The 17,071-nt window shown below is 34.9% G+C and overlaps 1 protein-coding gene across 1 annotated transcript in view; it reads left to right on the top strand.

The window, feature by feature from the left end:
* Positions 1–14,466, top strand: part of TSC22D2 (TSC22 domain family member 2) — a 51,040-nt gene extending 36,574 nt beyond the window's left edge. The window contains exons 2-3 of the mRNA XM_079921195.1: positions 11,639–11,690; positions 12,714–14,466. Coding sequence (XP_079777321.1) covers positions 11,639–11,690; positions 12,714–12,974 — 313 coding nt within the window. The 3' untranslated portion in view covers positions 12,975–14,466. The remainder of the gene's footprint in view (positions 1–11,638; positions 11,691–12,713) is intronic.
* Positions 14,467–17,071: the final 2,605 nt, after the last annotated feature.

Below are 17,071 nucleotides of genomic sequence, written 5' to 3'. Positions count from 1 at the left end.
TCATCTCAGGTTTCTCTGCCACTCACTCCCCATCCCTCAAAAAAATCTAACCATCTTCCTGTGACACGTTAACTATTTCCCCATTCCTTAGTTGCTCCATGCTAAAAATTGCAGTCATCCTTGGCATTTTCTTTGTTATAGATGAGTCTCTTTCATTTATCATCCCTCTGATTTCTCACAGACTCTCTGTGCTTCAGTTATAAAAACTTTCATTTTCCCTTGCTTAATCCCTGTGACCAAGCATTTGGCAGTGTCCTGCTATCCCTTATTCCCCTTTGCTTGCTTAGGTAACTTTTTTAAGACCTGTCTTGAGTGTTACTATCCTTCCTTCTCACTAACCCTGCCCCCCACACACACACACATACACAAAACACCACATTTGGTTACAGTAAGTTTCATAAAAAGTCTCTAAAACTAATGATGAAAGAAAAAAAGCCCAATGAGAATAACTTACCTCCGGACACAGCAAATCTGAGGTGAGGCCAAGTTGCAATGTGTATTTGCTAATTCCACATCTAGTGATCTTCCCACTGGTGGACACTATCTAACTTCATGTTCTTCCACCCAGTATTTGTTGAGTATTGGGCATGTGCAGAGGCGACAGATTGGAACTTTTTTTTTTAACAAAAGTGTCACCTAGAAAGGTAAATGTTACTGAGATTTGGCTATTATGAAATAAGAAGCAAAAGTTTGTTTAGGATTTATGACCTGTTACCTCCAAAGGAATTTGGATTACCTCGGTATATGGATTAGATGTTAATATTAGGCAGCAAGAACATATGGCAAGTGTAGTTTCAGACTGAAAATGAAGAATGAGATTAAGGAATGTTTCCCCAATTATTTATTGAGTTTAGTTAAAATAATAGCATTACCCATGTTTATTAAATACCAAGGAGTGCTTGGAAAAAGTCAGTTTTGCCATTAAGTGTAGGAAGTGGCTTTGATCTAATACAGCTACCTCATGTTATAGCTAAAAAAAAAATTTTTTTAAAAAAGGGGCCCCAGAGTAGCGAGTGATATATTTAGGACTCAGATTCCAAGTATACAGTTTTTGAGTCCAAGTATCTGTGGCATTCTTTATTAAATGGCTGCCAGCCTCATGATAGATGTTTGTACGGCCAGTAGAGCTTTGTCTGGTAGGAGATAGATGCAACCGTTAAAACATAGCCTGTGTGGTTAGTGCCGTAAGTGTAGTGTGGAACATGGCTTACTATACTACTTCTGGAAGGGTTAGAGAAGCCTTTACAGAAGAGAAAGTATTTGAGCTGAAATCTATAAAAGAATGGTAGAGTTTCTACAGTACTTAGAGAGTGAGAAACAGTATGAACAAGGAGAGTAAAAGTAAACCATGGAGGGTCTTAAAGGAGTTTAGGCTATCCAGTTCAAAAGTTGAGCAGGCATTTGGAACTGGGAGGAAGTGGGGTGGGATAATGTAAAGGTTAGCATTAGAAATTTATACTAAACTAGTTCCTGATTTTTCCCCCCTTTGCCCCATTTGTATGTAATTGCTGAAGAATTCTGAGTTACTTTAGAAATGTTAGATGAATTTAGCTACGTAGGTTGTTTTTATAATAGGCCCACTGCCAAGTGAAAATTTATTCAGTGCTTGTTGGTCTCTGAAATGAAATGCAAATCTTAAGAGCTTTACGTTTTTGTTTTTATTTCCCTTGACATTCTTTTTTTTTCTTTTTGAATTTTATTTTACTTATTTTTTTATACAGCAGGTTCTTATTAGTCATCCATTTTATACACATCAGTGTATACATGTCAATCCCAGTCGCCCAATTCATCCCACCACCACCACCACCCCCTGCTGCTTTCCCCCCTTGGTGTCCTTTGACATTCTTTTTTATTATGTTCTTTCTCCAGTTTTGTTCATTTTCATATACTTACACCATGAACATTTCCTTAGGTGGGGAAAGTGCTGTGATTTCCTCATAGTCAAAGGGAAAGAATACTATATTGTTAACCTTTTAAAGGACAACTGATCTTAACTACAAAATGGCTGTTAAACATAGTCCTTTCCCTGGAAGGCTTTTTCTTAATCTTTATCCTTTTCCTAACACAGCTGGAGAAATTTGAACTCATGTGTTTTTAATGTCTTCATTCACATTAAGGATTTTCATTGAATTTTTCTCTTTTATTAAACTTTTGTACTTTGTAGGACAGATAGTCCTTAAAATCAGTATTGAAAACCATAGATCTTTTACTAAAGTATACAGTACTTTAATCACTAAATTCTGATGTTTTTATTTATTTATTTTTAATTTTATTTTATGGCTGTGCCACGTGGCATGTGAGTTCTCGCCCCCTGCATTGAAAGGGTGGAGTCTTAACCACTGTACAATCAGGGAGGTCCCATAAATTCTGATGTTTTTAGAAGTTGGTTAACCATCAGCTTCTATCCCAGCAGACTAAAGGAGTGGTTTTAGAATATCTAGAATGAATATATGAAACTATCAATACATCCACTATATTACTTTTCAGTATAACTATGTTATTTAGGTTTTCGTCAGTTATTCTGAACTAGACATCAGTTAGCAAAATTCCTTTCTAATCCCTCTCCTTTTTTTTTAATCTCAGGTACCAGTGTACATCTCAGTCTAGATAATTGTCAATCATAATACTGTTTTCCCAGTCTCCAGGAAGTAAATTAAAGTAGCCAAGACTATAGTGTCAAATTTTTAATTTGGACTTAAGCCCCTTGCTTATGTATCCTTCACTCCCCCTAATTATGATATCATCAAATTACCTGTTGCTGCTATGTAAACAGTAAAATGAAATCTCTTTCAAGAGAGTCTGCTCTAAATGTAAGCACTCCAACATTGGGGAAAATGCCACCCTCCTCCTACCCCTTTCTCACACCGTTTTCTTTTGCAGTCTGACTCAGAAGAAGGAAATAACTTTCATTGTGTCAAACCTTGTCTAATGTTAGCCTAATAAGAAATAACTAACTAGTGTATAAGCTCATTTATCTTAAGTAGATATGATTCCATGTTCTTATTCCATTTAAGTATTTAACTTGAGATAATAGAGTATTAAACAAACTTCCTTAGTTTATTGGACTGTTTGGCCTGTAGTGGTAAAATTGCTGCTATTTTACTTTTGTATAAGTCTCCAGTCTTTCCAGACTAAATTTTTACATCTTCCATCTTGACTGTTTTAACAGAAAAAAATGTTTAGTTTGGCTAGTTTTTAAGTTGTTTCTTTGGAGTAGCTCTTCAAGAAAAAAAATAATAATAATTATATCAGAATTTTACTACCAAATACTAAAATAATTCTGCCAAAATATCATAACTTTGAAGTGTAAAGAGATCTGGAAGAAGAAGGTAAAGTTAGTATTAATCTTATCTGTACCTTCTTTGGAATTCATTTTTAATGCAACATTGTGTAAGGTTATGTAGCCTATTGTATCTTAGATATTTATTGGAGAGACTTTTACTATTTACTTACTAGCATCACTTTGAACAAAAATAACAATATACTGGGAGTTATAAACATTATTTATACTATATTTTTAAGTGATTTTAATTCACCCTAAGCCAAGGAAGTAAATTTTACAAATCAGAAATGTTATTTATATTGATTGTTTTTTTGTATGTTAAACATAGTACCTAATCTTTCAGAAGGAAATAGTTCCAAATACAAGTGGAGCTGTTGGTCCTCTTCCCTTTTTTCCTTTCTTGTTTCCTGTCTGCCATTTGTTCATGTCTTGAATTCACACTGTACAGGGAAATAACTCCTTCATGAGTCATTTTCATTTTGGAATGTGTTTTTCAGTATTCTTCACAGTGTAGAGAAAGTAGTCTTCTATCCCTGTTCCCCTTCTGCCTGCCTTCCAGATAAGCACTTACCTAAACAGATAAGCACTTTCTTAGTGTGTGTGTGTCCTTCTAGTCTCTTTATTGTATACACAAGCAAATACAATGTGTATTATCTCCCTCTTCACACGAATGATAATATACACACATCTGTACCTTTACCTTTAAGGATCTTCAAGATACATTGCTTCCATCTCAGTACACAGAAAAGCATCCTTGTGGTTTTTTTTAATAAATGGCTAATATTAAATTGAATGGATGACTATACTGTGATTTATTTAACCCCTTCCCTATTGCTAATCAAAAGCCTGCTGTTATAAAGTATTGTAATGAGTAGTTTTGTAAATACATTATTTCCTATGTATGCAAAAATATCTATAGGATAAATTACTATAGATATTTTTGCATACATAGGAAATGTATACATAGGAAACTATATACATGTATTTTTGCATACATAGGAAACTTGTAGGATTGCTGGCTCAAAGAGTGTGTTGTGTATAAAATTTATTAGATATAACCAAATTGCTCTCTATACGGGTTATACCATTATACCACTTTGTACCAGCACTGTAAGAGAAGGCCCATTTTCCCACAGCCTCACTGACTGTGTATTATATTTTAGTATATTTGCCAGTCTGTTAGGGAAATAATATCACATTATAGTTTTAATCTCTATTTTTATTATGAATGAGATGTTGAGTATTTTTTCATGTCTTGTGAATGTTCGTGTGAATTCTACCCATGTTTCTATTTGGGCTTCTTGTCTTACAGATTCCTAGAAGTACTTTATATTTTAGGGAAATTATTAAAGAAGCTTTAAAAAAACTATATTTTGAGGCATATAGTTAGAAAGTCCTCTCCTACTCCTCTCCAAAATAGTAAAGAAATTCTTCCTAAATAGGCCTTTTTAAGGTCATTAATACAGATGTTATGGTTGACTCTGGACAAAGGGGGTCTGAGGTAGGAGGGGAACTTTGTATTGATGGTATACTTTTTTGTGTATACTCTCTGAATTTATTCTTTACCATGTATATGTATATTTTTAAAAACTTTTATTTTGAGTAATTATAGATTAATAAGTTGCAAAAAAAAAAAGTGCAGGGAGGTCTCAGGTACCCCTTTACCCAGTTCTCCCCCAGTGATAACATCTTGCATGGCTATAGTATAATACCTGAAGCCAGGAAATTGACATTGGTATAATCCACAGGTATAATCCTTTTTTCCTCTTTTTAAATATTCTTTTCTGGTCAGGATTTTGACCTGAAATTAATTAAAAGAATGTGAAATATGCTGAGGGCATTGGTGAGCAAAGATTTTATAGATGATAAAAACAAATATCAATCTTCATATAAGTATTTAGCTCAGTTTTTTGTTTTTTTGGGGTTTTTTTGTTTGTTTTTGCGGTACGCGGGCCTCTCACTGTTGTGGCCTCTCCTGTTGCGGAGCACACGCTCCGGACGCGCAGGCTCAGCGGCCATGGCTCATGGGCCTAGCCGATCCGTGGCATGTGGGATCTTCCCGGACCAGGGCACGAACCCGTGTCCCCTGCATCGGCAGGCGGACTCTCAACCACTGCGCCACCAGGGAAGCCCTTTAGCTCAGTTTTTAGTAGTTCCTTGGTAAAAGCTTTTTTTCACAGTAAGATTGGTTACTTGAGAAAATAATAACATTTAGTTTTGTGAGTAGCCATTTTCTCTGCTTGTTTAGCATGAATAATAGCTTTTATCATCCACAAAAATCACTTATTTTGTGTTACTGATAATAAAAATCTCCATGGGGCCTTTTTGTGAGTTTTTTAAATCATGAAATTAAACAGGTTGTTTTTACATTGGTAGAACTTATGGTTAATAATTAGAATATGTGCAGTTTTGAGTTCTTAGCTTAATTTACTGTTAACTTTGTCTAATAGTTTTATTCTTAACCACAGAGGTTTGCATTTGGCCAGAGATTGTCTACATGAATTTTATCTATTTAGGCTCTTTTTTGGAAGGAGGATTGTTATTTGCCCTTAAATTGTGTTAGAGTGTAAATGTTCTTTAAATTCGTCTTACAGAAGGGTGATGGGCTTTTTTCTTTTTAACCTTGATAGGCTTGCTGAGCTGTAGATTCATTAGATTTATTTTTTTGCAATCAGTGACTTAACAGTTTCTTTCTAAAAAGCAAAACATACCTTTCTTAGAGAAGAGGCAAAATGTTGCCCAGATTAGAATTAAAGCATTTTTAGCACTAATGATGTTATAGAGCTTATTGCAGTGGGGCAAGGGGATTAAGGTTGTAGGTGATTTACTGGAAACAGTACCTGATTCCTGAGGACTGGCCTCCAAGAAAGATTGTAGCTTCAACTTGTAAGTTTAAGAAGAATTGATTTTACCTGGTTTGGGTAAGGGGGCTTTAACATAAGTATTGATATACGAGATTTGCCAACTCAAATAAGTTCTCATCACAAAACATTTTATTTTGTAATTTGGGGAATTCCTGTAGTGGATTTTTAATTGTGTTGTGATTCAACAGAGAAAGTTAGGAGGGTCTTGGAGTAAACCAAGGTAAATTTTTTTTATAATATTCTGCATATAGATCCATATAATCTTAAGATATCTTCATCTTTCTAACAAACCAAAAGAACGTTTTAGTCCTTAGCAAATAGGTGAACTATACTGGCTGTCTAAAGATCACTGAGCAAGTCCCTTTTCTAAGAAGTGACCTCCCTTGTTTTCAGAGCTGAACCTCTCCTAGGAATATGCTAGATAAGATAAATGGCATATTATGGACATAGTTTAATCTTTGGATCCACAGTTATGGTTTGACAACTAACATGTGGTACTTGGTTAAAGCACTTTTCACAATGTACACAACGCTGGATTTCTTTTAGGTCATTATAGATAGTTGCTTTCTTCGTTTCACAATCTGACTGTTATGATAGGAAAAGCATATGTTTTGACATTAATTAGGTTAGGTTTTAATCCTCTCCCTAGGGTTGTGTCTGAATAACTTACTTGGCTTCAGTTTCCTCAGCTGTAAAGTGAGAGTGTTGCTCAGGCTTGTAGTAAGGACTCACTTAAACAGCGTGTGCTGCCATGAAGTGGGCAGTCATTTGTGTTCTTTTCCTCTACCCTGTTGCTTTGTTAATAAGCATTTGTGGGATTTCCCTGGCGGTCCAGTGGTTAAGACTCAGTGCTTCCACTGCAGGGGGCACAGGTTGGATCCCTGGTCAGGGAACTAAGATCCCACATGCTGTGTGGTTGTGGCCAATAAATAAATTTTTTAAAAAAATTTTAAATAAGCATTTGTATTGAGAAAGGAGAAGAAACAGCGTAGCCAAAATGTAATAGAGAAGAAATTTGCACTATTTTTTTCTTAAACAGTAGCCATGATGTCTCTGTCCACATTAATAAAGAAAAAAGTTGATTTCTCATAAAAAAATTTTCTTAAATGTGAGATCAAGTTAGCCTAACTGTGTCACTGGTTTTAATTTTTAGAGAGGCAAGACGGGATGATTTGCAGAGTCACTGAGCTGAGAGCATGGATGAAACAGTTAGCCTATTAAGAAGGATGCGGGCTTCCCTGGTGGCGCAGTGGTTGAGAGTCCGCCTGCCGATGCAGGGGACACGAGTTCGTGCCCTGGTCCGGGAAGATCCCACATGCCGCGGAGCGGCTGGGCCCGTAAGCCATGGCCGCTGAGCCTGCTCATCCGAAGCCTGTGCTCCACAACGGGAGAGGCCACAACAGTGAGAGGCCCGCGTACTGCAAAAAAAAAAAAAAAAAAAAAAAAAAGGCGGCTGCAAATGTAAGAAACTTGTGATGCCGCAGCAGAGGTTCCTATCTGGCCTCTTGTCTTCTCAGTGAGGTTGCAAGTAATCTATTGTGATAAGAGCAAGCAGGCCTGGGAAGAAAAGCTGTGGTGGGGAGCCAGTTGGGATGAACTAAAAGATGAACAGCATGGAAATCCAATCTAGCTTGGTGTGCCATTGATACTTTTAAGGTTTACTTTTCTTATGAATGTGATTGTAATTTACTTTATTTAAACACTAAATTCAAGCTCATTTGGTTCTTTTGGGAGCCGCAGTTCCGGTAAATGAAAATTCATTATATAAAAAGTCATTTAGTCATTCTTTTTTTCCCATAGTTCTGTATTTCTGTCCGTTCCCTCCATACCCACAGTTTTTTATTCATCTAGTAAATGCTAATCCAGTTACGATTTTATTCTAAAAGAGAGACCCATAGTAACAGAATTATCCCTTTTTATATAGCACTCTGTAGTTTAACAGAATAGTTACAAAGTCTTAGGAAGCCTTCCCTTAAGGAACTTAAGTTCAGAAACTGGTTATAGCGTGGTGAATACAATAATAAGAAAGAAAACAAGGCCTAATACTATAACATTAGGTCAGGGAAACAAATGAAAGGAAATTATTCATTCTGCTTCAGCTGATCATTCTCATTTTAAAAGAGCATAAAGCCCAAACCACTATGTTGACTTTGAACACAACGGAAAATTTGGTTCCCTCATTGAAACAATATTCTTAAACCATGTTCTGGGATCTTGAAATAGAATACACTCTTATTTGGTTATATTTAAAACTACCATATTGGTATCTTTATTAAAAATCAGGCTATTTAAGGCAGTGGTTCTCAAACTTTAGTTTCTTTCAAATCACCTGGAGGAGTTATTAAAATAGATTTCTTGGGTCCCACCTCAAAAGTATCTAATTCAGTAGGTCTGAGTGGACCTGAATATTTACATTTCTAACAGGTACCCAGATGATGCTGATGATGGCTCCTGGTCCAGGGACCACACATGGAGAGCTACTGATTTATTCAAACTCAGAAAAATGTAATGGCTTCCTAACATGAACCAGTAATTGTTTCTAATCCAATTACTATCATATTGACTCTTTCAGTATGCATTTGAGCTCCTATGTGCCAAGCACTGTTCACTTCTTCACAGAGGTGAAGAAGATAAGCCACCTCCCTCAAGGAGCTCAGTCTAATAGAGTTAACAGTGGTAGTATTATTTAGACTCACTTAATCCTCACAGGAGTCTTGTGGATTGGGGTATATAATCCTTATTTTAGGTTAAAAAAAATAAAATGAGGTCTAGAAAGGTAAAATAATTTCCTAGAATTCACAGTGATTACATGGAGGAGCCAGAATTTCCTGGTTATGCACTATAAAAAGTTTGTGATGATTTTAGTGGGCCACAAAAGGGATGGAATATTTGGTTCTACCTTAGGAAATCAGAAGGTGTTGCAGAAGAGGTGGCACTGAGCATCTTAAGGAACAAGTTAAAGATAGCCAGATGAATTGGAACTGTGAGCATTTCCAGCTGAGGGAACAGTTTCTGCAAAGCCATGGAAACCTGAGAGAACATATGTTCCACAGACTGCAAATAGCTATGTAAGACCATAACACAATATACCACATGGGGTGTGAGAGGAAAGGAGACCATAGAAAGCTGAGGTCAAGGTCGTAAAGGGTTTTGTATACAAGGCTAAGAAATTTTTTAAGTAGTTAGGGTTTTTTTATTATTACTCTTCTAATTTTCATCTCTAAGCCAGTGGTTCTCAAAGTATGATTTGTCTGGCAGCAGAATTGGCATCACCTGGAAACTTGTTAGAAATTCAGGTTCCTGGGCCTGACCCCAGACCTACTGAATCTGAAGGGTGGAGCCCAGCAATCTGTGTTTTAATAAAACATCTAGATGACTCTGGTACATGCTAAAGTTTGAGAACCTCTGCAGTAGGTTGTAGGATTCTTGATAACAGCCTTCAGAGTGGCCAAAGGTGACTATAGTGATAGTAATTGTATCTGTGACTGATTTGATTCTGTTAAAGTACAGTGTTTAACAAAATTGGAATAGTAATACCTTTTAAGGGAAACATATCTTCAACATGATCCATTTATACTTTGCAAACCTGTTCCTCCATAGCAGTAAAAGAGATCTGAGTCAGGACTAGAGGTTATTATATCAGCAAAGAATAGGATGCTAATTATTGTTCCTTAGCTGAGGGAATGGTTTGGAAACTGACTAGGTTTTGTTTTAATTATCAAAAAAGAAGAAGAAGTAAACCTTTTTTAAAGGTTTTTGAGGTTTATTTGGGTTTTTTGTTTTGTTTGCTCATTAATATGTAAAACTGGTGTTAAAGTTAGCATTTAAGATATCCTATTTAAAACTGATGTGTTAAAAGAATTGAATGTATTTAAGTCATGAAATGACTAAAACTATTTCATTTTTTCCTTGACATAGAAGTAAAAAATAAAGTATAATCTAGGATTCTCAGGCAAATTCTGATCTAAATGCCTATCACTATCTTTTTTGCCAAATCATGACCAGTGTTTGGTGAATTTATCTATGTGGTGTCTGAATTGAACTTTACATTAAAGTTTATGTAGTTCTGTAGTTTTTAGTTACATGAAGCCATACTTTGCTGTCTACAAGCAGTTAAAGCCTAACATATATAAGTATTTATTAATGATCTATATATCCTTTCCAGTTATTAGGTATACAGAAGCCCCTTTTCATCTTAGCAACAGCAGCAAGAAGTGAAGTAGTATGCTGTAATTAATGTGCTTAATGCACAGATAAACAAGCTTAGTGTTTTCCACGCATTGACTCAGGATTTAAAAGTTCAAAGTCCACTGAGGCATTGACACCAGCCTCTTCATTTTACAGATGAGGAAACTGAGGTCCAGGGAAGTTAAATAGTTGATTACTGATGGTCATATAGGTAGTGAGTAGCAGAACCAGGATTATAACCAGATCTACTTAGATTATAATAAAAAAAGGCACCACTACATCAGACAGGATATTTCTGAGGCTCAGTCTGATAGAACATTGAGGGTCCACATCATCTAAAGCAAAATAGTCTTCAGATATATTAGCACCTAAATTTAGCACTACACACTAAATGAAGAGTATGTAGTAAAAGTTTTGTATAAAAGTGGTTTAAAGACCTCTTTTTGTATTGATACAGTAGATTAATATATCCGATTTATATTTACAAGAAAATCTAATAACTATTCTTTAAAGTTTACAAAAACACCAAGAAAAGGATATAGATCCTCACTACATACATGGGAAAATATAAACTGCCAAAGAGGACAATTATTCAGCCTCCTGTGTCATTATCACAGAAATGATAAGGTGATATTTAAACTTGGGATGTACTTACCAGCTAGACTATTTCCAATTATTTCTAGGAAAAATTGGTCTAAACCACATACCTTAGTAGGTGATTTTTGCCAGCTAGTAAACTACAGTCAAAGCATACAGGTCTGCCAGAATGTTGAGTTCCTTGTTAACCAACCCTGCAAGTACTCCTTGCCCAAAAGCCCTCTGAATCATTTTTACAAGCCAGTTTTTAAAATTTAAAAACCAGACATTAAAATATAAAATCTGTAGTAGAAAAATCATCATCTGAATTTAATGCAATAAGTAACCACTGGAATTTCTACATGAAAGGCAATTAGAATATATAGTTGGTAAATGAAGAGATGTGGAGGGGGTACTGTTCATTCAAAATGTATCTTAAGTTCACTGAATTGAGAACTCCTGGATAGAATTGGGAGTTACTTTTTAAAGTAGCATATATATGTCATTGGCAAATTAGAAGTATTGAAACTACAAAGATTTTTACAAGCCATCTGTTTATTGAGATCATTTTCAAAATGAGAGCTCTGAGTATGAAATTCTGAGAATAGACTAATAATCTATTTTAAATTACTATTTTTGGTTTTAAGTAAAACACAACTATTTTAAGAGTTGGAAGGGAGCTTACATTTTTTAGAATAATTTAATGAAATATTCTAATTTTTTCCAGTGCATCTGGGGGAGGTGGTGTAGCCATTGACAACAAAATAGAACAAGCAATGGTAAGTAAAAATTTATAGTCCTCTCATTTCAGAGATTGTTGGGTTTCATCAGTTATAAAAAACAAATACCTAATTTCTTTAAACCAAGATGACCAGTGTATTTTTTGATAATGAGATTTGGTTGAAAATGCTAGAATGTTGAGAATTTTTAGTCTATAAATACCAGTGGAATAGATATTTCCCCTACTTGAACATGTTACATTTCATGCCATTTTGGGGAATATACATAATCAACATGCATTTGATCCCCTAAATATCTCAGCATCAAAAATAATTTAGAGACAAAAGACTAATAAAATGAAAACTTCAGCTGGAAATCTTTTCCATCCTTTGGTTATTTACAGTGACTCTTTTACTCAGCTTTAATAAATAGACTTGTTTCTGTTGATTCTGATTCTGATTTCTGCTATTACTATCAATTTTTTGGTTTTCTTAAAGATATTCTACTCATATTATTTAAAATATTTTGATTCAAGTTATTAAAACCATAGATAGATTATAAATAAAGGCCATTGGTCTCAAACTATTTTGTTTTTTAATCCTGAGGTTTTAAAGTTGGAAATTGCAGGTCACTTCATCTCTTAAAGCAGTACTATAACTAGTTTATTATCAGACAGTTTAATATCCTTTGTTCTCTTCGTCTGACGTCTAAATATATGATTTTAAACCTTTTTTTAAATTCTAATCTTATATTAATTGACAATTTAAGGAGCTGGTATTTTTTGAAATCACTCCAAACTTTGAAAATAAAATCCTGGGCTTGCTGCCCTAGTTGGGAGCTAGATTTTTTCCACCCCATCTTCCTTAGTGTCAATCAAGAAACAGTAGAAACATTAAAAGCAAGAGCAGGAAAACTATATAAATGTAGTTTAAATAAACTATATTTATAGTATAAATATAAATATATAAAACTATATAAATATAAAACTGCCTAATGTTTATAAGGCACCAGGTAGGCTAGAACCAAATAGCAACTCCTTTCCGTTTCACTCTTTTTGACATTCCTAATTTTGTTCTTCACAGGATCTGGTGAAAAGCCATTTGATGTATGCAGTAAGAGAAGAAGTGGAAGTTCTAAAGGAACAAATAAAAGAATTAGTTGAAAGAAACTCTTTACTTGAACGAGAAAATGCACTGTTAAAATCTCTTTCAAACAATGATCAGTTATCCCAACTCCCAGCCCAACAGGCCAATGCTGGTAGCACTTCTCAACAGCAAGCAGTGATAGCACAGCCTCCGCAGCCAACGCAGCCTCCGCAGCAGCCGAATGTGTCCTCAGCATAAAGCTTTCTTGCCTCATTAAGAAAAAAACTGAAAGCAATCTATCCTTGTGTGCCACTGGTGTTCTTTCCACTTTATACGAAAGCAAGTAGCCATGCTTCAGTTGTGTGTTTGGCCTTTTCAGTATTAGACAATCATTCTACAAGAGCTTTTCCTCTCTTTGAGATGTCATGCAGTGCTGTTGATGTCCAGTTTATGTCATCAGTACACAAGGAGAATAATAGATGGGGTGTATTAAAGAGAGCAAAGTTAGCATTTTACCTGGTGCGCACGAGTGGGGTCTTTTAAGAGCTTTGGTGGCTCTCCCATGTTTCCTATTATCCATGGATTTACCCTGAGCCTTCCTATCGCATTATAAATAACAGTTCATCTAAAGAGCCACTTTTCTTTCAATATCAGTAACATTTGCCTACATAAGTTTTCATTTATTTGTGTTTTATTTATTACAGGGCTGCTATTTTCATAATGTACATGAACAATGTCACAGAACTTTTTTAATTTTTTTGAATAATTATAAGTATCAGTAAAGGAATTGAAAGGCAGGATTGCATTTAATAGACGAAACGTTTAGGCAATAATTGAACAAAAGAATCCTGGCATATTTCTAACACTAATGGCAATTTACCTTCGGTATTTATTTTCAGTAGTAAAGACCCAGCTTGAATGTAAATTTTGTATAGTGTAAGTATGAAGAACATAGTGCAACTGTACAGGTAGTCACCAGTTATTGTGATATAATAAATAATTGGGCTATTTTGATGAAGAAAACTTTGTTCATTTGTTTCTACTTTCTAATAGAGAAATTGCCACGATTCCTCTGCTTTTTGACATTTCGTATGACTTTTTTTTCGGGTGGGAATAAAAAGCTGTGAAATTGTTCAACCTACTTTGTAACCAAAGAAGCAAAGCTGTGTAATGGAGTTTTGTTTTTTTTTGTTTGTTTTTTTTTTTATAATGCACATTCTTTATGTATTTTTATTTAGTGTTCTCTCGGTCACAATTTTCTTTGCTGTCTAGCATGATCTGCATGACCTATAATCTTTGAACCACTTTCGTACCTCATGTTTTTATCCAGCACTCTTATTGTAATATGTACTAGTCTGTGAACAATGTCAAATAAAAAAGAACGAACAGGTAGTATGGTGGAGCTGAGCTAGTGTACTATACACTAGTTGTAAAAAAAAAAAAAAAAAAAAAAAAATAATGAAGTGAGCCATCTTTTTGTTCATTTAAAATGGTGTTTTGAATTTCGTATGCAGAAAACGTTTTGTTACATTGCAGATTTTAATGTATTTAATAAATGCAACATGCAGATTAAGTGCAGTGTATACTGAGTATTTAAATTAAAATGTACATTTCATAAATACAGTTTCAAGAGAAAGCATCATTTTGTGTATACTAACACATTAAGTATATGTCAGAAATTGATGTATAAATATATATTTTAACACATTTTCTGAAATTAAACTGCAGTTTTGTTGAAATATTTGGCTCTCATATGTGTTCAAAATTTAATTTGATTAGATTTGTATTTTCAGAGTTCCAAATATTCCTTCAATGAAAACCTATGTTATTAATGACTTAATGATGGTTCTTAAATTTTCCAAGTAAAATAATTTAAAGAATGCAAGAATGGTGAGCAATATTTGTACTCAATATTCATATTATGTCAATGACATTTAAGTAGGAAATCCTTGTCTACCAGAACTTTTACTTGAATTCAGAAAGGTGCCTGTAGAAATTAACATGCTCTGTATCTATAGCCAACTAGCTAATCAGGAGTTAATAAGAATCAATAGTTAGGTCTTTGCATTAAAAGAAGGTAAATAAGTGTTCTTTATCTATCTAAAATTAAAACTTAAGTCACAAACTAAATGCATAAAATCAGAGTGTACATGGGATTTCCAGTTATTTTATATTCTAGTTATGCTGCAGGATATATTCACTAAAAACACAATTTTAATGTTAATAGAACTAACTAAAGGAACTAAGTACTTAGGCTTGAAGAAGCAATCTAAAGATACGAAGTAAGATTTTTTAATAGAGCCATCCCAGGTGAGCTAGAAAGTGAAACTTCCACGTTGGAATGTTAACCAAAAGGCTCACCGGGTGCACCCCTCAAGTGCGAACAGTGTGATATATAATACAGGTGGAAAAAAATGTATTAGAAAAGGTTGGGGTTTATGTGAAAATATAAATTTTGGTGTTGGGGGTAGAAAAACATTATAAATGCTAAAGTAATAGTCACAAAGGAAGTGATTAATATGCTTTAAATGGTAATTAAAAGCAATTATTACTACTTCTACATTTTAAAAAATCACAATAGAAGAGAAAACATGAATAGTTCACAGAAGAAATAAACGGCAGTTTCTAAAGCTTCACCCTCTAGTAACCTAAGAAATACAAGTTCACATTTAACAAATTATTTGTCCTTTAAATAGCAGGACCTAATGTAGAAAGGCAAGCTTTCCTGTGAACTTCTAGAAAGTAAGATGGCAAAATGTATCGAGCCTTAAAAAACTTTTCAACTTAATGACATGAGAAGATACTCAACTACTGGTGCCATGTTCAAAAAATGCAAAACTATAGTAGTGCCTGTCCTCTGCTTTCCCAACTCCCCCCCCCCCACCGCCGCTTCTCTTGTATGACCCATCCCCCACCATACAACCCCAAAAATAGCTGTGAAAGGAAGCCTGTACATCCAAACCTACTCTCATGAGGCATGCCCCCAATCCAAAGTCAGGAACAAACTTAAGGGTGGGAAAGCTATGTGCATTTCAGCATCAGATATACTGTATATTTGAAAACAACATCAAGCATTCCTCCAAATGATTAGTTTAGGATCTTAAGTAAATTTCAGTTTTTCCTCAGATATTTAGGGTCTCTAGTTAGCTGGAATACTAATTTATTGAGATGCCAATTTGGGAGCACAGTCTTGTATGAATGCCATCTGTAATTTTCTCAGTGAAATGCTCATAGACCAAGGTGCCACATAAGTGTTCTGTTGGTTTACTTCAACCAACCACAAGATCATAGGTAGAAAATATTTCTGATGCGGCAATGTGTCTTCAGTACAAACCTAATTTTCCCCAAAGAAAAATCATTTCAAGTAGCTACAATGTGATTTTATAGCTTGATATACACCTCCCTCCCCCCAAGAAATAGAGCGATTGTGAGATATTAAATATATGGTTCCTCTCATAATTTTTTGTTCAAAAATAGCTGGATATTTCCGATGTGCTGAGCTAAGCATAAATAAGTATAAAAACAGGAATGCTTTACCATCAAGCCCTCAGCGATGGGTAATTAAAACTTCGATTATTCACAAAGAATTGTCACAGGTCAGAGATTAGGGTATTTCTCCAAGTTCCAAACCATAGTCACTTCTGGACGTTTAAAAAAACGGGAAGTGGGGAGGGTGGGCGCAGTATCCTTCCAATTAAAGTAACCAAAATACCTGTTCATGAGAATTCATCCTTGTAGAGCCAGAAATAAAATATCACCTAATTTTCTAGAAACCAATTTCTAAGATGGTCTGAAGTCACATATTTTAAAGGAAGATTTATAGCTCAGTGGCAGGCATTTAGTGACATGACTCAATTCTCTTCAATAATCCTTTAAAAGGACAAAGCCCAGCCCTCAAGTTTCAGAGTTTAATTAAGGATATAGACAAATGAATAGATATGATGCAATAATAAAGGCTTGTTATACACAGTCAAGGATGGCTTTGTTAGGGAAGGTTTCTTCAAGGAGGTGACACGAGAGTCTTGAAGGTCGCAAAAGTAAAAGTGCTCAGAGGCTTAAAGGAGAGCATAAGCAAAGCTCCTTGAGAAGCCACAGAACTGTTCCACAGGAGGCACGCAGGCAATGACTGTCTCACTCACCTGAGTAGTTTGGCATCAATTCGGAAAACAGGAATGATTTATTGAATGATTTTAAGCAATGGGATTGTAATCAGAATTGCATTTCAGAAAAATTAATCATTCCAGTGGCACATGAGAGGTAGTTGGAGAGCTAAAACTAGAAACAGAAATAATTTGGGAGAGACAAACCAGAACAGAAATGATGGATAGGCAAAATTATATAGGCAATCTTGGTTC

This window comes from Stenella coeruleoalba, assembly GCF_951394435.1.
Source record: "Stenella coeruleoalba genome assembly, chromosome: 5".
Lineage (NCBI taxonomy): Eukaryota > Metazoa > Chordata > Mammalia > Artiodactyla > Delphinidae > Stenella > Stenella coeruleoalba.
Note: the sequence above shows the minus strand (reverse complement) of the source record. Positions and strands in the feature narration are given on the sequence as shown.